Here is a 23,384-nt window from a genome sequence, read left to right as displayed (position 1 = left end):
AAAACCATTGTTGATTGCAGAACACTTTAGATTTCATAAGCAGAATGAAAAGGAAGGGCAATCCACTTCAGTGTACATGGCTGAACTGAAGAAATTATCTGAGCATTGTTAGTTCAGTGATAAGCTTAATGATGCACTGTGAGATTACGTAGTTTGTAGAATCTTACAAGAAAGCTTTCAAAAATGGCTCCTACCTGAAGCATAACTCACATTGAAAAGAACGGTTGAAATCACTGTATCTATAGAAACAGCAGCCAGAGACACAAGCGAGTTGCAGTCAGGAATGAAAATAAGCATGAACAAAATTTGGTAATGCCATTCATAACAGTGAAATACAACAACCAACAAGCCACATTGGGCTTGTATGTGGTAAATAATAGGATGGCTAGTAATGTGGGGGTGTAATTGACTGAGAAAACTACAACTTGATTGGAGATCCATCCACCATTTGCATGCAGCATCCTCTGCAATAATCAACTGAAAGCGAATTAAGGAAGGTACTGGATGATGCCACAGCAGTGTTCAAGGGTGGTATTGGAAAACTGAAACATATCAAAGGTAAAATAGGTAAATGAAAGTGCCATACCCAAGTTTTATGAAGCCATGATAAAGTAGCCAGTGAGCTAGATTGCATGGAGGTTTCTCTCCAAGGTTGAGTGGAGCTTGTGGTCAACGCCAGTGGTGCCAGTAGCCAAGAAGGGTGGATCTGTCAAGATCTGTGGTGATTTTTAAGGTATCCATCAATCCAGCACTGAAAGTATATCAATATCCTCTGCCTGGGATAGAGGACATCTTTCCAAACCTTTCTGTAGGAAAATGCTTCAGCAAAGTGGACTTAGCTGAGGCTTACCTACAGATGGAGATGAAAAAAGAGTGCAAAGTGCTTTTCAATACAAACACTCACAAAGGGAGTATTAATAGGCTTACTTCTGGAGTAGCATCTGCACTGGCTCTCTGCCAGAAAGCAATGGATCAGGTGCTGCAAGGGCTGCCCAGTTACCTGGATGGCATCATTGTTACCAGTGAGGATGACTAGGAACATCTCCTAAATACCAAGAGGGATTAAAAAGATTAGAAGATTCTGGGTTTACAGCATGACAAAACAACTGTGAATTCTTTAAACCAATCATCAGTTAATGTTGTCACACTATTGATGCAAAAGCATTACACAAGTGTGCTGAGAAATTTCAAACACTAGTGGATGCCCAAGGCCACAGGATATGTCACAATTGTGATCCCTCTTAGAATTAGCCAATTACTATACTAAGTTTCACCCTTTGAACTCATTACTACAGATCGGGAAGACATGGCAATCAGCAGAGCAGTGTGAGGCGGCTTCCAAAAGGCAAAGGAAATGGAAATTCCGACAGTAATGTTCTGGACTGGGATAATAGACTAAGAAATCTCAACTGTCTTCTTTTGTCGGAGGTATGACTCCAGCAACTGAAGTGCTTCCCTTTGATGCCCATTGCCTTTAGTTTTACTTATCATGTATCTGCCCACTTCCATTTGCTTGACAATGATCTCAGGAAGCCTGTTGCCAACCTATTAATTGCTTACCTCATTTCCACATTTCCTGCAGGTTTTCAATATTTTCACTTTATGGACACATATTAAAAGTAATGGTCCTGATAAAGATCCCTGGAGATCTCTTTCATATCCAGATTTCTGATTTAAGGAAACAAAACATATTTTGTCCCATTCCACATCCATGCAGCCTTTTCCTTTTATTCCATTGTGTTTTATTTTTGATAAATATATTGTGAACATTTTCCTGACATAGCATAAACTCTTAAACTAATGTTTACTGATATATTACATGAAACTGTGTCTTTATGATGTGATGCCAAGCTGCTTTTCTGTACATTCTATTCCTAATCAATGCTGAGGAAAACAAATGACAAAGTCAGTGTTCCAAAATTAATTAATGGGGGAGAAAAAAGAAACCTGGGAATTTTCTACCAAAGTTTCTTTCAATAGGAATTAATAAAAAATAGTGTTCTATGAAATCCTGTTTGAGAGTGGTGTGGACTTTCACACATTTCCAGAATACTACTCATGGCTGCTTTCTACACCACAGCCCCTGCTGCCTCCAGGCCAAGACCCCTCTCACTCCTGCTGAGTCCTACTGCTCCTGTTTCTCCACCACTACTCCCCACCCACCCCTAGTCTTTCAAGCTCCTCTCTGGCCCTTGTTTCCACATTCACTCCTGAGCTTACATCTTCCTCCCACCCCACTTCCTCTGACACTTCCAACCCTCTGCCCAGTTCCAAACTCTGCCATATGCTGTCTCCAGCCCCTACAATCTTCCCCTCTCTGAAACAAAGCATTCTGTCCTCAGCAAGGGCTTTACCTTTTCCCCACTGCACCTGCACAGTCAAGATGGTGCCAGCGAGCAACAATTCCTCAAGCGGCATCTTCCAGATAGTTAATCATTTCAGCTTTTCTACATCTTCTACTTATTCTTTTTATCTTAATTTTATTTTGAAACTGTTGGAGCCTGTGACTTACAGTCTGTAATTCGATGGAGTGAGCTAGTACTCTGCTGTCCCTCAGAAAACTCCAGGAAAGAAATGCCAGCACGAGCTACCATGGGGAGAAGCTCAGAGATGAGATGAGGGTCCATGATCAACTACATTTGTTGCGGATTAATACATTGAGGAAGATTGAGACATCGGGGCAAATGCGGAGGAGAGCAAGTGGTTCTCAGAGAGGCTCCTGCTTCATGTCGCTTTCCTTGGCGAGGCCGCTGATTCATGTTGCTTTCCTCGGTGTGGCTGCTGGTCCAAGTTGCTGCCATCGGAGAGGCTGCTGGTCTGAGTCAGAGGGGCCACTGGTTCAAGGATCTGAGTCCCAATGCTCTTGGAGATGTTGTCGAAATTCTGAGATTTATGGATTGGACTGTAGTTCATATTGGCCAATTTCAGTTCTATGTTTTTTCATGTACTTGCCTATTCTTTCTTGTTGCGGATTGGTGGGCTGAGGGCTTGGGTGATCTGTTAGTTTTAGTGCAATGGAAGGATTGGCGAGTTTGGGTTTGTGAGTTTCTGTTTCTTTTTCTTTCTGTGCGGGGAGGGGTGGAAGGATGTCTTTCTTTCAACTACTTATATGTATTTCTGTATTCTATGTTTATCTAGAGAAGACAAATTTCAGAGGTGTATTCTGCATACGTACGTACTTTGAAAATAAAATGAACCTTTAACCTCAACAAGGACAACACGCATGACACCAAGCTCTTTTTCTGTTGCCTTCACGTCTACTTCTTTGGTGAGGATTCCCTACCACCCCAAGTGATGACCCCTTTTCAACCTCCTCAAGCCCACTTCCTCTTCTTGACTTTCAGCCCACTCTAGATCTTATGTGCCAATGAGACAACAACTCTCTTGACTCTCCTCACCAACCTCACTCCCTCTGAACATACTCCTTTGTACCAATCCCAGCCTGGCCACCAAACCTGTAGACAATAACAGTGCTGTTATTGAGAAGTATCAAGCTATTGTCTCCCATACCATCTCCGACCTTATCACCTCTGGAGATCTCCCATCTACAGCCTCCAACCTCATAGTTCCCAACCTCCATACTTCCCATTTCTACATCCTGCTCAAGATTCACAAACTTAACTGCTCTGGTAGCCCATTTTTTCTGCCTGACCCTGCCCCACTGAACTAACATCCACATTTTGTCCCTCTTGATTCAGTCCCTTCCCACCTACATCTGCAACACTTCATATAAGTGATGTTTTCCACCATTTCAACAAGTTTCATTTCCCTGGCCCCAACCATCTTATTTTCAGCATGGATGTCCTATAACTATACACTTCTATCCTGCATCATGAAGACATTAAGGAACCTCCACTTTCTGCATGACAATAGACGCAACCAGTTCCTCTCCATCACCACTCTCTTCTGTCTGGAAGAACTCACCCTCACAAACTTCTCTTTAGGCTCTTCCCACTTCCTCCAGACCAAAGGTGTAGCCATGGACACCTCTATGGGCCCTAGCAATACCTGCCTTTTCACTGGCAATTTCAAACATTCTATGTTCCAGTTCTACACTAGGACCCCTCCCCAAATCTTCCTCAGCAACAGTGATGTCTACATTGGTACGGATTCCTGCATCCATGCTGAGCTCATTAGTTTTATCAACCTTCCTTCTAACTTACACCTCTGCTTCAAATTCACTTGGTCCATCTCTGACACCTCTCTCCCTTTTCTTCTTCTCCCTATCTCCAACTCCAGAGGTAGTTTCCATTGTTTACTCTTTCTGAGTTAATGTGCCACATTTTACTAATAACAATTTCTTAACTGATTATTATTATATTAATTCCTACCTGTCATAGCCTTCATGAGAGTGTGAATGCAAGTTGTCTTTCCAGCACCACTTGGGCCCAATGTCATCATACCATGTCGAACACGCTGTGTTTCAAACAACTGAATAACCTTCAGTTTCCAGGGTACATGCTTCACCAGACCTGCATCCTCAATCTGAAAAGAGGGTAATGGTATTTGTGAAATTCCTGGGCTCCAATTTTCTTCATAATATTCAGCTTCACTACTTAAATTGTTCAATTTCTTCAAATATTTATTCCTCCTATTCCTCTATTCCTTAAATTTTGTCCTCTATTTTGAAATTATATCAGTTCCAGCATGTTCATTTAGTTTAAAAAAAAATTTTAAAGGTTAGTTTTATTTGACTCATATACATCAAAACATAGAGCTAAATGTGTCAAATCAAATCATCAAGGATTATGCAGGGTAGACAACAAACACCAACATAGCATGCCCACAACTCACTAATGGAGGATAACAGAACCCCCAGAGGAAACACAAGTGGTCACAATGAGAATGTACAAACTCCTTTCAGGCAGTGGCAGGAATCGAACCCTGATTGGTGAGTGCTGTGCTGTAAAAGCATTACACTAACCTCTACGCTACCCACAGTTTTTGTTTTGGGCACTAAGAATGGGTCTTGTGCCTTTGTGAACTATTTGAATTTAAATAAATCACCAATACCTGTTTGTCAATAGCTGCTTCAAACTGTGGGTATCTGGCCTTATCCAACTGATTGCCAGGAAACAAATCCTCTATCAAGCTAAGGAACAGTGGTTCATCCTCATCAATCTAGAACCAAAAGTAAGAAGTGAGAGATGTTTTAAAACACAAGTCAAGTCCTTTGATATTCAGAAAATTTTTAGATCTGGTACTGCAGCTTTAGATAGGAATACAAACTACAGGCCATTTGTCACTTGGGCTTTTGATGGAAACAACAGGAGAGTGCCATTGCTTTTGGACTAGGGGGTTATAAACATTCTCTGTACATCTAAATGTTTGAACCTGTTCAGAGCATATCTGCACAAAAAGTTGTACTGAAATTAGATACATATTAAGTTGCCCACAGATTGTTTCCAGAATCTTTCTTATCAAAATGTAATGGTATGCTCACCATTATGCAGAGTGCTTACCTGTTTTCATATACTTTCTCCCTTGACTATTTACTTCTGACCAACATTTACTGAAATAAACATGAGTCCTTTTCTTCAGGCAGAATGGTGCAGATGGAATCTATTCCAAACAAGTGCAAGGTAATGCACTTCAGGAGATCAAATTCCGTTTGGACATATAGAGTAACTAGCACGAAACTAGGAAGTATTGATGCGTTGAAAGACCTTGGGTGTAAATCCCAAAAACTCCATTTTCTGCCCACACATAAGCCAAGAATACAGTACCTTTGACAAAAATCACAAACTGTGATGCAGCATACTTCCTTTTCATCATTAACTTCTTTTCTTAATGAACTGACAATTCCATCTCCCTCAATTTTGCTCCCATGGACCAGCTCCATGGTATGCATATTAATTGCTCAAACATAAATGGTGCCTAATATCATTTCTAGGTCATAGTACATCTGCAATTTTATGAAATGAAAGGTAAAACCTTCCTTAAAGTGTAATTAAACAAATAACTAGAAAACTGAACGACCAGCTTGGGGAGGTTCATGTCTCGAAGAACTCCCATGACTATGGTAGATTCAGTATCTTCAGGCTTGGCCCGCTTGATGGCTCCCAGAGTTCGTAAAACCGACAAGATATTGCGGAGTCCAAAATCATAATGGACCTGAAACCAACAGTAATGATGATGAGGTAGAGAAAGCTTGCAGTGAATTTTAATAAACTTAATCTGTGTCTGTGATTTTAGTTTTGGACATAATAAAGTAAGGCTTTAAGTTCTGCTGAATTTTACTTTGATCAAAAGCAAAATTCTGCAGATGCTGGAGAACTGAAACAAAATTGTTCATCTCCCTAATCATACATCTCCTCCAAGCAGTTCAGATAAGATTGACATGCCTTCATCTCTTGATGAGCACTATCAACTTTCATGTCTTGTCCATATTACTTTGTCCTCTCAAATTTCTACACCCCACTGCTGAACGGCTGACGCATAGTTACTATTTTTAGTTCACTGTTCTTGAACAGGGGTGTCATTTTGGTACCTTTCCAATTCTGTGACACAATCTTTACATTCTCAGTTTTTTCCTGACAACATAGAAGGAGGTTGTTCAGCCTAAAGGGTCTATACTGGTTCTCAGAACGTTCTCTACAATCCCACTGCCCTACTTGCTTCTTTGTAATACATTCTTCTCCGGTGCCCTTCAGCTCCTCCCCAATCACCCTGTTACCTACCTACACTTTTACTGTGGCTGTTTAACTGATCAGTATATCTCTGGATGTGCACCCAGGGATAATCCAGGCAGTCACGGGAAGAATGTACAACTTCAAACACAGACAACATGCACGATCAAGAATGAACCACGGTTATATGGGTTATGCAGCAACAGCACTAACTGCTGTCTTTCTGTACCACACTTTTCCAAAAAAAGTCACAAATGTAATTTTCAGAACCACTGCTATTTTCTTTCCATCTTCCTTTGATAAGCCAAGCCTCTGTTCATTCCATCAGTACCACATACTTATCATTGGCTAATTACTCTAAAGCATGAGATGCATTTGGTATCCCTGCCATTTCTGCGTTCTTTGCCATTTACAGTCCATTGGGTTTTTAATAATTTTTTGCACCTAAATCTAAATTCCTTTAAGATTTCCCTTTTGCCAGCTTTAGTCCTTTGATTCTTTTTGATTCCCTCTATACCTTCATTGTTATTGAAATCCAGCACCGCTTTATTCTCCACAGAGAAACATGTGACATTTTGAAAAGTTCAGGCACGCGCGCACACGGCACACACACCTACCCACCCACCCACTTATCTACCTACCTGTTTGGAAAGCTGCTCCTCACACAATTTGTAAAGCACAAAGAACTTGCAAGCAAGGTTGACATTGTCTACAAATCCACAGCTTGCCAGCTTGACACGGATAATGATCTGACGATCAGGCACCATCATTGCCACTGATCGAAAATTAATCTTGAGGTTTTCAGGAAGTTCCTGCCTCCCAGCATAACCTGGATTCTATTAAGTGAAAGAAATTTTTTAAATATGTTAAATTAGAAGCGATATTTCCAGATCACTAAGTATGTTGTATTCAATGGTCAAAAACAGATAACTTTAAGCATCAGTGTAACTTTTCTGTTTCAGTTCTGTTATCTGGAACCTACCCAGTAAGATGGTGGTGTACTTGGTCACAGCAGCCACCCTGGGTTCATAAAATGGTGTAAATGTGCGTCATAAACACTTTTCTTGTGATTACACATCGCTATTATAAAATACCGCAAGTCTAGTTTATTGATTCATTGGTAAGACAGATAACAGAGACCAGGCCCTCATGCTGCAGTGTTGACTGTTAACCACCCAGGGGAGGAGGCACTGGAGTCAGTATGGGAGAGAGCAGAGGCATGGCAGCCCCACTGGAATCCATGCTAGACTGGGTGCTGGCCCCTGCAGGCTGGCTCTCCTGTTAGAGCTGTTATCCAGTGTTCACTTGGTAGATGACAAACTGGATTGCCTTTGTCTGTATTGACCCAGCACAAAATGAGAAACTGCTACATACTTGCTCTTACAGAAAAGTGGCTCCAGGACAACATCCCATGCACCATCAATCTTCAGGCCATGTCATTTGTGTTAATATTATTTTTGTGACTATGTGCTATGTGTTATTGTATGTACTGTGTTTGCACCTTGGCCTTGGAGGAACATTGTTTCATGTAATTGTATACTTGAACTTGGTTGAATGATAATTAAACTTGAACCTGATCCAGCTTCATCTCATTTAAAACAGCAATGGACTTGTTCACATCCCTGGCATCAGTAGGTACACACATGTATAAATGAAAACAGATGAAGGCTAAAACTGAACCACAAAGAAAATATTTTAAAGATGCAGAGTGTGGTGTATGTGTATTACCACGGGGATCTTGTATACGATTATATGAATCTGTTTCTTCTTGGTTGGTCAGGTCACTATTAGCTTCAAATGCTTTGTTAGTAAAACTGTACATGCCATGCTTTACTTCACTGTTTGAGTAAAGATGTGTTCCCCTGAGGTTTCCAGGTTCAAATTAGTTTATGGTATATTCCACAGAACAATTACAACAATCTACCAATACACTACATTGGCAACAATAATGGTTTATCTTTTGACAGATATCAGCTGACAGATGTGACCTTCTACCTTGCGAAAGTAAAATTGACAAATCTGCATCTTTCTTAAAGTGGCAAATCAGGAGTGTGAAATCCTCAATGCCAATGCAAGAACTAATTCCTTGAAGCTAAATGCCACTGTAATGATTTCCAAACACCAAACTGGAATACAGTGCTTAGAACAAAGCTTTGAAGGAAAATCAGTAAAGAAGCAGAGCACAGGAACAGAACAATGTAGTGTTAAATTGAAATAGATGTGAATTCCAATTCTGAAAGGGGCCAATGAGTTCATTGTGTGCAGTCTTCTCCAAAAAGGCCCAAACAAGTAAGTGTCTCTGCCAAGATGTCAGTAAACATGAACAATAATAATCCTGAAAGTGTGCCCATATTAAAACAGTGGGCATACCAGTGTTAGGTTCAGACACATGCAAATTGATATCAAAAGATTCCAGGAGATTAAGAAATCTGATATATATCTTAAAGTTGTAAATGTGCATATAAATTGATAAATGTAACTAGATCTAAAAGTGTATAACTGATGTATGTTAAGTAACTAGAGAATGTAAGTTGTTAAAATGGATATATTCACCTTGCTGAATTAGACTGTTTAATTCTTATTTCCTTGTAGTTTATTTTCCTATGCTTGTCTGTATTTTACCTTTATACATATAGATTCAGTGTGTTTTCTAGTCATTGAAGCTGCTTTTGTAACAACTTGGTTGAGGTTGTGGGTATCACATTATTTGAATGAGGCTATCTTATTGGTTGATTCAAGTAACAAAATTTGAATGATATTTACTGCTATAAACAAATTGGTATAAGAAGGTCAGACCGCATTGCCGCTTCCTCTTTTCTATTTTGTTCTTGGCCTTTCTGCCTTTGTTTTCTCTTGTAACTAGGCTCTGCTTTCCTAATCCCTTTGTTCTCTTAGCACTTAATAAAAGATTGTAAGCAACAAGTTTCATCAGAATCAGGTTCAATATCACCGGCATATGACATAAAATTTGTTAACTTTGTGGCAGCAGTACAATGCAATACATGATAATAATATATATGTATATTAAACAATTAAGTAAGTAGTGCAAATACAGAAATAAAAAGTAATCAGGTAGTGTTCATGGGTTCAACGTCCATTCAGAAATCGGATGGCAGAAGGGCAGAAGTGTGTGCTTTCAAGATCCTGTACCACCTTCCCGATGATAACAATGAAAAGAGGATAGGTCCTGGGTGATGGGGGTCCTTAATGATGGACGCCACCTTTCTGAGGCATCACTCCTTGAAAATGTGTTGGATACTACAGAGGCTAGTGCCCATGATGATGCTGACTAATTTAACAAATCTCTGAAGTTTAATCCGATCCTTTTCAGTAGCCCCCCACCACCTCCCCTCCACATACCAAATGATGATGCAGCCAATCAGAATGTTCTCTATGGTACATCTGTAGAAATTTTTAAGTGTTTTAGGTGACATACCAAATTCCCTCAAACTTCTAATGAAATTGCCTTGCTTTCTTTATAACTGCATCAATATGTTGGGACCAGCTTAGGTCCTTGTGGTAAACTATGTATACCTGTCTGGACATGCCCCTCTGCTGACTACTCCTGTGGCTCCTCCCACAGACCCCTGTATAAAGGCGACTGGGGCACTGCTCCTCCCTCAGTCTCCAAGATGTCGTGCTCCCTTTTGCTGCAAATAAAAGCCTATCATTCACTTCCAGTCTCCGAGAGTTATTGATGGTGCATCCATTTTATTAGCAGCAATTTTAAAACATGGAGAGCATTTTACGACCCGACAGATTGGATCTCGACCCTCAATCCCAGGAAGCCAGCGACGCTTATCGAACTCTGGCTAGCACGCTTCGAATCGTACCTGGAGGAGATTTATGTGACTGATCCTGCCATGATGCGCAGGGTTCTCCTCTCCAGAATCAGTCCAAGGGTCTACTCCATGATCAGGGACCAAACGGACTACCAGGGTACGATGGATGCCCTCAAAAGATAATATCGGCGGCCGGTGAACACTGTCTACGCTTAGCGACACGGCGGCAGCGGGCCAGAGAGTCATGCGCTGAGTTTGTCCGGGCTCTACAGACACTCGTGCAGGCCTGCAACTGCAGGGGGCTGATGATGGAACAGCATGCGGAGCTCGTAGTGAGAGACGCCTTCGTTATGGGGATCAGGTCAGTGTACGTGCGCCAGCTGGAACACGCCGATCTTACCTTACATTCGGCGATCGAGCTGGTCGACATGCTGGAGGCCGCTCTGCACAACACTGACGCTGTCCAGGCACGCGATCTCCCGACGGCCTCATGGACGCTGCAGACCCCGCAACCTGCCGGCGCATCGACCACGGCTGCTGCCAGTCGCAAGTCTGCGCAGTGTTACTTCTGCGGACTCAAAAAGCACCCCTGAAAACGCTGCCCAGCCCGAGATGCTACCTGCTCCAGCTGCGGAAAGAAGTGCCACTTCACCAAGGCCTGTAAGTCCAAACCACGAGCAGGGTCAAGCAGCGCCGCGTGCGAGGCATGGGGGTTGCCATCTTGGTCGCCGCCATCTTGCCTGCCCATTGTGTGCGAGGCATGGGGGTGGCCATCTTTGTTGGCGCCACCTCGCCCCGCCTCCGACCCACGGGTGCTTACCGGGCACCAAGGTGGCGATACAACTCTGGCCTCCGTGACCCTCAACCAAAGTGCTCCACACCAGCTTGCAAGGTCAATGATGGACATCCTGGTGGATGGGTACAGGACTAGCTGCCTGTTTGACACGGGCAGCACTGAGAGTTTTATTCACCCAGACACAGTGCAACGCTGCGGACTTGTGACACAGCCGGTAAGCCAGAGGGTCACCATGGCTTCTGGGTCGCATTCCACAGACATCCAGGGGGGTTGTGTAGTGACATTGGTGGTGCAGGGCACAGAATATCAGGACTTTGCGTTACTGGTCATGCCTCAACTGTGTGCCCCTGTGCTATTGGGGCTTGACTTCCAGAGCCACCTGAAAAGTGTGACAATGGAGTATGACGGGCCCCACCCACCAATCACTGTCAGAAATCTTCAGTTCTGTGGGACTTCGTCACATACCCCGCTACTGACCACACACACACACTGACCCACACATCCCACCCAACACCATGCCAACAGCCACGCTACAGACACCACTTGCAGTCTCTCCACCCTCAAGATCCCTCCCCCACCGTTGTTCGCCAACCTGACCCCCGACTGTAAACCTGTGGCAACTAAAAGCAGGAGGTACAGCGCGGGGGACAGGGTCTTCATTCAATCGGAGGTGCAGCAGCTACTCAGGGAGGGGATCATTGAGCCAAGCACAAGTCCTTGGAGGGCCCAGGTGGTCGTTGTTCAGACCGGGCAGACAAATAGGATGGTTGTGGACTATATCCAGACCATCAATAGGTTCACGCAGCTTGACGCGTACCCCCTACCCCGCATCGCGGATATTGTCAATCAGATAGCTCAGTACAAGGTGTACTCGACCATAGACCTAAAATCCGTTTACCATCAGCTCCCCATCCGCTCGGAGGACCGCCCCTACACCACCTTCGAGGCAGGCGGCAGGCTCTATCACTTCCTGCGCATCCCCTTCAGTGTCACAAATGGTGTCTCTGTCTTCCAGAGGGAAATGGACCGGATGGTGGACCAGTGCCAACTGAAGGCCACGTTCCCATATCACCATCTGCGGTCACAACTGGCAGGATCACGACACCAACCTCCAACGATTTTTCCAAGCGGCCAAAGCTCTTAACCTTACCTATAACAGGGACAAGTGTGTGTTCGGAACCACCCGACTCACTATCCTTGGGTATGTCATGGAGAACGGAGTCATTGGCCCTGACCCTGACCGTATGCGCCCCCTGTTAGAACTCCCTCTTCCCATCACCCTCAGAGCCCTCAAACAGTGCCTGGGCTTCTTTTCCTATTACGCCCAGTGGGTCCCTCACTACACAGACAAGGCCCGCCCCCTGGTCAAGTCCAACGCATTTCCCCTCTCAGCCGAGGCCCGCGCGGCCTTCAGCCGCATTAAAGGGGACATTGCCAAAGCAACGATGCATGTGGTGGACGAGACCGTTCCCTTCCAAGTAGAGAGTGACGCCTCCGACTTCGCGCTGGCTGCTACCCTCAATCAGGCAGGAAGGCCGGTAGCATTCTTTTCTCGTACCCTTCAAGGCCCTGAAATTCGGCACTCCGTGGTGGAGAAAGAAGCCCAGGCCATAGTGGAAGCTATTAGGCACTGGAGTCGCTATCTCACCGGCAAAAGGCTCACCTTGCTGACCGACCAGCGCTCAGTTGCGTTCATGTTTAGCAACCAACAGCGGGGCAAAATCAAAAATGATAAAATTTTGAGGTGGAGAATAGAACTCTCCACCTACAACTATGACATCCTGTACCGGCCTGGAAGGCTCAATGAGCCCCCGATGCCCTATCCCTCGAGCTGCGTGCCAGCACGCAGCTCGACCGGCTATATGCCCTCCATGCAGATCTTTGCCACCCGGGGGTCACCCAGCTTTACCATTTCGTGAAAGCCCGGAACCTGCCTTACTCCCTTGAGGAAATCAGGACGATGACCAGGGCCTGCCAAGTCTGCGCTGAGTGCAAACCGCATTTCTACCGTCCTGAAAAGGCACAACTTATCAAGGCCACCCGCCCCTTTGAGCGACTAAGTGTCGACTTTAAGGGCCCCCTTCCCTCCACCGACCGCAATGTGTACTTTCTCAACATAATCAATGAGAACTCACGGTTCCCCTTTGCCATCCCCTGCACTGATACCACTGCCACGTCCGTCATAAAAGCCCTGCGCCAGCTCTTCACTCTGTTCGGATATCCCTGCTATATCCACAGTGATAGAGGGTCCTCGTTTATGAGTGACGAGCTGCGCCAGTACCTGCTGGCTAGGGGTATTGCTACTAGTAGGTCCACGAGCTATAATCCCCGGGGGAATGGACAGGTGGAGAGGGAGAATGCCACGGTGTGGAAGGCCACACTCTTAGCCCTTAAGTCAAAGGGATTGCTGGACTCTCGCTGGCAGGAGGTCCTCCCCGAGGCACTCCACTCCATCCGCTCCCTGTTATGCACGTCCACTAATGCCACCCCTCATGAGCGACTCTTTTCTTTTCCCAGGAAGTCTGCCACTGGGACCACCCTACCGGCCTGGCTGACATCCCCAGGGCCAGTGTTGCTCCGGAAACATGCAAGGAGCAATAAATACTCCCTGATGGTTGAGAGGGTTCACCTACTTCATGCAAACCCCCAGTATGCCTACGTGGTCTTACCTGATGGGCGGGAGGACACGGTCTCAGTCCACGACCTGGCGCCCACAGGAGCACCAGACCCCTACCCCGAACACTCCACGGTGACTATGAACACCGTACCCACCAATGTATATACCCACGAGACACTGTGCACGCCAAGCACTACACAGACTCCTCTTAACACTTTCATACTGGGCGCCACGCACACACACGAGGGGTTACTGATGCCTAGCAGGCTGGCACCTCAAGTCAGGCCGGAGCCAGCACAACCACCGTCACCAGTGCAATCACCACCGGTGCTACATAGATCGCAGCGACAGACTCGACCGCCTGATAGACTTGACCTGTAAATATACTTGTAAGAAACTTCGCCCCGTGGGGACTCTCTTTTAAAACAAAGGAGGGGGTGAATGTGGTAAACTATGTATACCTGTCTGGACATGCCCCTCTGCTGACTGCTCCTGTGGCTCCTCCCACAGACCCCTGTATAAAGGCGATTGGGGCACTGCTCCTCCCTCAGTGTCCGAGATGTCGTACTCCCTTTTGCTGCTAATAAAAGCCTATCATTCACTTCCAGTCTCCAAGAGTTATTGATGGTGCATCAGTTCTCACAGATATGAACACCCAGGAACTTAAAATTGCTCACTCTCTCCATTTCCGATCCCTCAAGGATTGGTGTGTGCTCCCTTGTCTTACCCTTTCTGAAATACACAATCAGCTCTTTGGTCTAACTGACACCGAGTACAAGGTCGTTGCTGCAACACCACTCCTGGTATATCTCTCTCTTGGACGATCTCTCGTCACCATCTGAGACTTTGCCAACAATGGTTGTATCATCCATAGGTTTATAGATGCCACTTGAGCTGTGCCTAGCCACATAGCCATGGGTATAGAGAGTGTAGAGCAGTGAGCTAAACACACATCCCTAAGGTGTGGCAGTGTTGATCGTCAGCGAGGTGGAAATGTTATTCCCGATCCGCAGATTGTGGTTTTCCAGTAAGGAAGTTGAGGATCCTGTTGCCGAGGGAGGTACAGAGGCCCAGGCTCTGTAGTTTTTCGATCAGGTCTGTAGAAATGATGGTGTTAAACACAGAGCTATAGTCAGTAGACAACATTCTGACGGGGGTATTTGTGTTGTCCAGGTGATCCAAAGCCAAGTGGAGAGCCAATGAAATAGACACTTGTGGCAATAGGCAAATTACAGCAGGTCCAGGTCCTTGCTGTGGTAGGAGTTGATTCTAGCCATGACCAACCTCTCAAAGTACTTCATCATCGTAGATGTGAGTGTTACTGGATGATAGTTATTAAGGCAGCTCACCTTGCTCTTCTTGTGCACTGGTATAATTGTTGCCCTTGTGACCCTCAGGCTTGCCCAGCTCGAGTTCATCTAGGGGAAACAGCTTTTAGCCCCACCAAACTGGGAAATCACATTTGCATGGATGCTGTGAAATGTACCGCCCAGTTAGAAACCCACAACGCAAAATATCAGACAGTACACCATATGCAATTAAATGATTGAACTTTACTAACTCTATATTCAGATTAAGATTCATAATGAAATTTTTTTTTTTTTTTTTTAAAAAGGGCTCAATTCAAGCAAAAGTCAAAAGTTCACATTGCAGCTCATTCAGTAGTCATTCTTCCACCATCAGTCTCCTCCGAACATCACTGATCTTCGGACCCTCAGATCCCAATCTATTCCTTCCAGTGGTCTACCAGCTCTCTCCACACATCTTCTCTCTTCATCTCTCCTCGACAAAAGACCGCGAAAAAACATTTTTCCAGATTCACAAGACACAGCATCAATCTCTTATTGGCTAACGTGCATACCACAGTCCTGTTATCTCCAGCCATAACCCAAACATTGCTGCTGCAGAGAAACCGTTACCTCAGCAGTGAACATTACAAAGAAGCCATTACATTAGCAGTGAAACCTTACAGCACGTTACACCCTTTTGAAGCAGGTGGAATTTCTGACTGTTGCAGTGAGAGATTGAAAATGTCTTTCAACACGCCCCCAGTTTCAGAGCCTTACCAGATATTCCATCAGGGCCTGACACCTTGCAAGGGTTGACCCTCCTGAAAGACAGCCTAACATCGGCCTCCAAGACAGAGATCACAGGGTCACTGGTCCTGCAGGGATCCTTATAGCTGTCGTTTCATTCTCCCTTTCAAAGTGAACATAAAAGGTGTTGAGCTCCTCAGGAAGTGCAGCATCACTCCCATTCGTGATGTTGGGTTTTGCTTTGTAGGAAGTAATGGCTTACAATCCCTGACGGAGTTGACAAGCATCTGATATCGCCTCCACCCTCATTCAGAGTTGTTTCTTAGTTTGTGAAATAGACCTCTGCAAGTCATACCTGGTTTCTTTATACAGATCTGGGTCACTGGACTTAAATGCCACAGATCTAGCCCTCAACAGACTATGAACTTCCTGATTCATCCATGATTTTTGATTAGGGTATGTACAGTAAGTTCTTGTCGGCGCACACTCATCACACAGGTTTTAACAAAGTCAGTATGGTTTATTCATTCAGACTCAAAGATGAATCCCTGAATGTAGTCCAGTCCATCAATTCAAAGCAGTCTTATAAATACTCCTGCACTTCCCTTGTCCATACCTTCTTGGTCTTTACTACTGGTACTGCAGTCTTCAGTCTCTGCATGTACTCAAGGAGTAGAAATACAGACAGGTGATCAGACTTTCCAAAGTGTGGGCACTCTTGGTAGGCACCCTTGATGGTGGTGTAACAGTGGTCCAGTGCTAAAGTGATGTAGCATCTGGTACAAGGGATTTGTTGATAATAATTATTTTAAAACTTTTTCATGCTGGCCTGGTTTAAGTCTCCCAGAATGACAGGGAAGGCATCAGGATATGCTGTTTCATGCCTGTTGATCACATTGCTCAATTTGGCTGGAGCCAACTTGATGTTGGCCTGAGGTGGAATGTATACCACCACCAAAATGGTCGCTGAAATCTCCTGCAGCAGATAAAATGGTTGGCACTTGATCACGAGGTGTTCCCAGTCTGGTGAACAGGACTGGGACACCACCGCCACGTTTGTACACCATGAGGAACTGATCATGAAGCAAACTCTCCCGCCCTTGGCTTTAAAAGCCTCAGTAGTCCTATCTGGGCAGAGTATTGTGCATCGATCATTTTGAATCACTGCATCCAGAATGGAAGGGGTTAACCAAGATTTTGTGGAACAGAAGACACAGCCCTAACATCTCTGTGGTACAGCACGCTAGCTCTGAGATGTTCAACTTCATTTACCAGAGACTGTATGTTTGCCAGCAATATGGTTAGTATTGGGGTTTGAAAACCTCGTTTCCTTAGACGCACCATTAGCCCAGCACAGCAACCTCAGTCTTTGCCTCATTCTTGACTTCTGAAGAATCTTGGATCAAAATCATCAGTATCCAACAGCAGGACCACCATTCTTTCTTTTCTTTTTAACTGGGAAGTAATGTTGTGTGCATACAATAGTTTATTGCTAAAATATGCTAACCTATTAGGTGTAACTGTTACTTTGATGGGGTTATTATGTTGTATTACATGTCTAAGTCAGCAACACAGTATGTACCAAGCTTCATTTTTAGCCTACAAGATTAATTATCACAATGGACATATTACCTTGATGCTCCATATTCAAGTTAATTTATATTACACTACACAGTACAATTAGAAGAACTCAGATACTAAGGAAATGCAATTAAACTCCTTGGAAAATAGATTTGGTGCTGGATTTACACTCCACAGGTAGGTAAGCATAAATAACATACAGTACAATTATCTCTTCCACAGTATGGTAATCATCTAATCCTATCAAATTGTTTTCTCTATCACAGTGTGATTTATCTATCTATTTTCTTTTTTTGATTGATTGATTGATTGATTGAGTCTTTTCAGCCCAACGAGCTGTGCTGCCCAGCAACCCATCTATTTAACACTATCCTTATCACAGGACAATTTACAATGACCAGTTAACCTACTAACCAGTATGCCTTTGGACTGTGGAAGGGAACACAGGCAATCACCTAATCACTGCCCATTGCTTAGACACCTTGATGCACCATCAATAACTCACTCTGAGACGTAAAAGCGAAGTATCGGCTTTTATTGACTGGAAGAAGGAACAAGCAGTGAGTGACCACCATACTACATCCTGGAGACTGAGAGGCCGGGCTCAGACCTCCATCACCTTTATACAGGGGTCTGTGGGAGGAGCCACAGGAGCAGTCATCAGGGGGCGTGTCCAGACAGGTATATGTAGTTCACCACACACCTCTCCATTGGTGAGGAAATATATATATATATATATATATATATATATAAAAAAACACTGATAAACTCGGCCTGCCTTGTGTACATTTTAATGTTTAAAAATCTTTTCAAATTAAGCTATACAATCAACTTTATTTTCATAATAATCCCACCAATTATACTTTCTGCTTATTCCTTAAAGTTCCACTGAACAATACTGAGTTTGAAGAAAATTTCTATTTCTAAATTTAATCTGTCATTGGCAGATATTTATCTCAGAGGATAGTCTGTATGATGAGTCTCAACATTGTATGTACAAAATGAAATCTCATTTTGATCATTCAAATCTGGACTAATCCCTCTTTATCAAATACTTTTTTTTCTCCAAAGCATAAAGCTGATAACTTCACAAAGATATGGATTCTTACCATTGTAAGAAAGATGCCAAACTCGGGGTTCATTTCTAATATGTCATTGTCTGTGAATACAAAGCTTTTTCTGCGCTCCTTCTTGCAAGTCAGTACAATGGCTATTTGCTGAGCAGCCACTGAAAGTACAGGCAGGTCTATCCGATTAAATTCATCAAAGCATCCCCAAGACCCTGACATGGAGAGTCCTAACACAACAAGTAAAAACACTTTTGATTAGCTCAGTGCAACACTTGACTGCACCAATTTGGCATTTTCCTCGATCTAGTACCTTTGAAGATTCGACCAAGACCTCGGAAGTCCATCTGGTCTGAACAGTTGAACACCACCACGTACTTGCCTAGGCATTTACCCATGTCTTTGACAGTTTCAGTCTTCCCTGTGCCAGCTGGGCCTGTGGGAGCACCACCCATATTCATTCCAATCGCCTGTGCTAAAGTGATGTAGCATCTAGAAAACATATTCACAGTGTGAATGAATTAAAAGCTAGTTGCTTTCAAAGGAAAACATTTTAATGAGATAACTATTTATTATTTACTGGAAGCAGAAAAAAAGAAAGAACATGTCAAATACCAGACAAGTATTTTGTTTCATGATTTCAATAGCCACCTCAAAACAAACTGTATCCCTGCAATGGAGTATTAGACTGTTAGTGCAATCAGATCATCTAATGGAAAATACATAACGAATACTACAAGTAAGAACAGTAATAAATCAAGAACAGAGCAGGCAATAGGTAACAATGCTCCAAAAGCAACATACACAAAGTAGCTCACACAAGTGCCTGAACCTGCCCTAATCAGGAGAGGATGTACCATACACTCAACAGATCATTACCTGATACAAGGGGATATTCCCATGTCTATACTTCACAAGAATGAGAAGTGATTAATTCAGACTTGCTGACAGGGATTAATAGAGAAGATACTGAAAGACTGTTTTCTGTGAAGGCAAGGGGATGGTCAATGTTTCTGGTCAAGGCTGTTGAAACACACCTGAGGGTGCTGGAAGTCTGAAATAAGAACAGGAATGCCTAAGGAGACTCAGAGGTCAGACAGCATCCATGGAGAGAGAAACTCTCCACCTACCTGCTGAGGCTCTCAACCTGAAACTTCGATTGTACATTCTTCTTCATAGATATAGCCTGATCTGCTGAGTTCTTTCAGCACTTTGTGTGTTGCTCCAGATTCCAGCACCTGGAGTCTCTTGTGTCTTCATAAAGTTGTACTTGTCTGCTATGTATGGTGGTAAATTGACAACAGGTGATGTAGTTGCCTGAGTTTCCTCAGGCAATGTTAGAGCTATAGGAATAAATCAACCATCTAGCATGAGGTGTCTGTCTCACCTCAGGCAGATGTGCTTGGCTCAATAGTCTCTGTCTTAATATGCCTGATCTAAGCCTGTAACCCATCAAAGAATTGTTTAGTTGTTGGATAGTTGTCTTGGCAGACATGCTGCATAAATACATGGAGCTGGCACCTATTTTATGGGTCAATTCCCATTTGTGTAAACAGTTGGTCTGGGTGGAGAATCCTTCCATCTACTGAGTGCATATTCAAGGGGTGTGTGTGTGTGTGTGTGTGTGTGTGTGTGTGTGTGTGTGTGTGTGTGTGTGTGTGTGTGTGTGTGTGTGTGTGTGTGTGTGTGTGTGTGTGTGTGTGTGTGTGTGTGTGTGTGTGTGTGTGTGTGTTTGTTTAAGTAAGGGTATCGATCCTCAGAGTTGTATCATTCTTGTTAAATCACCATGACATCACAATCCACCTACATTGAATACATCCCTTCAACATTACCTGCTCATGACACGTCAATCACCCCAAATGGGAACCAGCATTACTTTTGCATATTGGATCCAATATCGGAACAAAACAAATCTGCTCTCATTTTACCAAAACAAGTATCTGCCACTAAGTCACCTTATAGCTATTAATGCATTCTGCAATGGTCTAGGCTACATTGATGCTGAAAAAATTTATTTTAAAAATTCGCAATGATTAGAAATTTTAATTGGGAGTTAAGAGTTATTATACTTAGCCATTCAGTAACAAGAAAGCACAAAAGGTGCGAAAAACTTAGGAAATTACAGTGCATTGTATTACGATTTAAGTTGCACATTCTGTAATTTCCTAGAGTTTTGCACCACGAGTAGAAAGTAAAAAGAACCATAATGAAATTCTGAGATACAATGCTAAAATTACACATCTCAGAACCCGATATTACATATGACATTTCGAAGTTTTTGAGGAAGGTTTTGAAGCATAATAATTTAATGAACTAACTGATACCATCAGTAGTCCTCCTGAGCCAAATGAGATTAAATGTAATTTCCACTTCAGTGCACCTTATAATTGCTACTTTACACATTACATGCCAAATGCTAAAAATACCTGCATGATTAGAAACTTCATGTTATCCCCAATGCAGAATAGTAAATAGCAAAAACATGTTCATAATTTGGAACTGTATCATCCTTCCTTCTTTGTCAATGGATTTAAATCTTAGAGTTCCCCACAGTAGATAGAACACAATGGCTTGAAAAGGCAACTTACTACCACCTTTTTATGGCAATTATGATTTTGCAATAAATACTGCTTTATATGTACATTTACAAATTGAAATTCATGTTAAACATTCTTATATTTTGATTAAATATTTGGGTATCATATTTACACTGACAATACTCAAGAATGGATGCTCCAGTGAATTAAGACATGGGTTTTTCACCTTCAAACTTGAATTTGTATTGATATAAGGTCTTTAGCACCCCACTGCTAGCATACTATAGAAACCCTACAGGGAAAGTAGTCAACACAGGTAACTTTCTTGTTACCTGCGCCAACTGGGCTAGACAGCTGTTCAGAAGCTTTACAATCCAGATATTGACCAAAAAAGTTCCCTTCACATCATGCTTGAGTACCAAGTTTTAGATGGCCCTTACTGCAGCCTGCCATACTTGTTGGAACCTATTTTAACCCATAATCTATTCCCATTGGCCCACAAAGTATCATAGACAGCATCAAAATATCAAGGCCACATATTCCACTAATACACTGCCGTCAATCACACATCAGGAATTTGTGCAGTGTTGCTAAGTCCATACCTGTCAGTGAGTGGGGTGATAACTAGTCTCTCAGTGCATCCCAAAAACTCATTTTGATAAGTAAACTCCACATCGGTAATCGCTATCTGCATTTTATCAGTATCTTCATTAAAGTAGAACCGGCACTGTTTCAGCCATTCAAAGTCAGTCGGAGATTTTATCTGCAACCGACACTGCAAGGAATTTAAATTTGAAAAAAATCAGACCTCACTTTGCAATTTTGGTCCCAACAAGAAACATGTCCATTAGTATTAATACATAATTATTCAACTGTTCATGTGAGATTGATTTAACTTTATTAATGATGTGATTCTCAGCCAAGAATTTTTTCAACCCTCTAACAAGAAGCAAAGTGTAAAGTTTGGGTCTTTTATGAAGATGATCAAAGTTTACAGCATACACGAGGAAATCTGCAGATGCTGGAAATTCAAGCAACTCACACAAAATGCTGGTGGAACACAGCAGGTCAGGCAGCATCTATAAAGAGAAGCACTGTCGACGTTTCGGGCCAAGACCCTCCGTCTCCTTATAGATGCTGCCTGGCCTGCTGTGTTCCACCAGCATTTTGTGTGTGTTGCTTAAAGTTTACAGCATGACGTTTTCCAAACTGATTGACTTAATCTTCTGCATGGATTTTCTTTCAATTTAGAAAAGTCTTTCTGAAATACAAAAGGTATTCTGCATTGAAGATATGACACAAACATGTAACTATTTTAAAGATTAATCAAGGAAAATTATCATATCTAATGCTGTTAAAACAGGAAAAAAATCAATTACCAGCTCATCAAAGATGTCTCTCTGATGGACATGGATGGTGATTAGAGTTTCATATTTTACACGCTCATTATGACCTAAATCTTTGGTTGTTGTACCAATCAGTATATTAAGCATTTCCAGAAAGTAGTGGTTTGTTGTCTGCATAATTTTGCGGTCAGCTTTTGCAAGTCTTAAGGCATCTTGTGCATCTCTAGTCCAAATCATCTGAATGCCAAGAAGGCCAACCTGTGACAAATATCATCTTCATTATTGACCACATTATAATCCTATATCCTTATCATTGATAAATTAAATAAAGGATAGGTTAAAACAGTTTTGCCTCTGAAGCAGAGTTTCCACAATTAATTGCAAGCCCCATTCCAATTTCCATGGTTGCCACATCAAACCTGGCATTGAACCTCTAGCACCTGAACTCAATGCACAATAATCAGATCAATAAAGTTGAAGTTTTAAAACTAGCAATTCAGTATGGTATCAGAGAAACTTAAGCAACTATTCCAGTTGAAATAAAAATTATAAGGATTTTGTTAGGCTATAGATGGGGATCACAATTAGCTTTCAAAACATCAATTTTATCCTGAAATTAAGAACAAAACCACATTTTAATAATCCAATATTTTGTCCTACCTGAGCACAGAAAGCATTCAGGAAATCAATAAGGTTAAAGTGCTCCTCTTGTATTATATAGGCAGCAGTCCGAATAATGTTGTGCAGAGAACTTTGAGACTCCATCAGTAGAGAATTTAGCCAAACCTCAACATTTCCTTCAGTGACAACTGGTTTATCAAGTTCAATAGTGTCTCCCTCTCTGGAGATTACAGCCAATATGCGATCATAAATCTATATAGCAAAAAATGGTAGAGTTGTGGCCCACATGATACCTTCGTGCATGCATCCAAAACTCAATAGATGTTGTGCAAGGTATAAAATTGCCTCTTAATAATGAGAAATACTATTTCA

General features: G+C 42.8%; 1 protein-coding gene across 1 annotated transcript in view; it reads right to left on the bottom strand.

Moving 5' to 3' along the window:
• LOC140740481 (dynein axonemal heavy chain 5-like) overlaps positions 1–23,384 on the bottom strand; it is a 189,958-nt gene that overhangs the window by 83,163 nt on the left and 83,411 nt on the right. Inside the window, exons 33-41 of the mRNA XM_073069662.1 lie at positions 23,052–23,264; positions 22,425–22,649; positions 21,648–21,820; positions 18,822–19,000; positions 18,551–18,738; positions 7,271–7,465; positions 5,980–6,114; positions 5,014–5,121; positions 4,332–4,485 (exon numbers count right to left, since the gene is read on the bottom strand). Of these exons, the coding sequence (XP_072925763.1) occupies positions 4,332–4,485; positions 5,014–5,121; positions 5,980–6,114; positions 7,271–7,465; positions 18,551–18,738; positions 18,822–19,000; positions 21,648–21,820; positions 22,425–22,649; positions 23,052–23,264 (1,570 nt within the window). The remainder of the gene's footprint in view (positions 1–4,331; positions 4,486–5,013; positions 5,122–5,979; positions 6,115–7,270; positions 7,466–18,550; positions 18,739–18,821; positions 19,001–21,647; positions 21,821–22,424; positions 22,650–23,051; positions 23,265–23,384) is intronic.

The sequence above is a fragment of the Hemitrygon akajei genome, chromosome 17 (assembly GCF_048418815.1).
Source record: "Hemitrygon akajei chromosome 17, sHemAka1.3, whole genome shotgun sequence".
Classification (NCBI taxonomy): domain Eukaryota; kingdom Metazoa; phylum Chordata; class Chondrichthyes; order Myliobatiformes; family Dasyatidae; genus Hemitrygon; species Hemitrygon akajei.
Note: the sequence above shows the minus strand (reverse complement) of the source record. Positions and strands in the feature narration are given on the sequence as shown.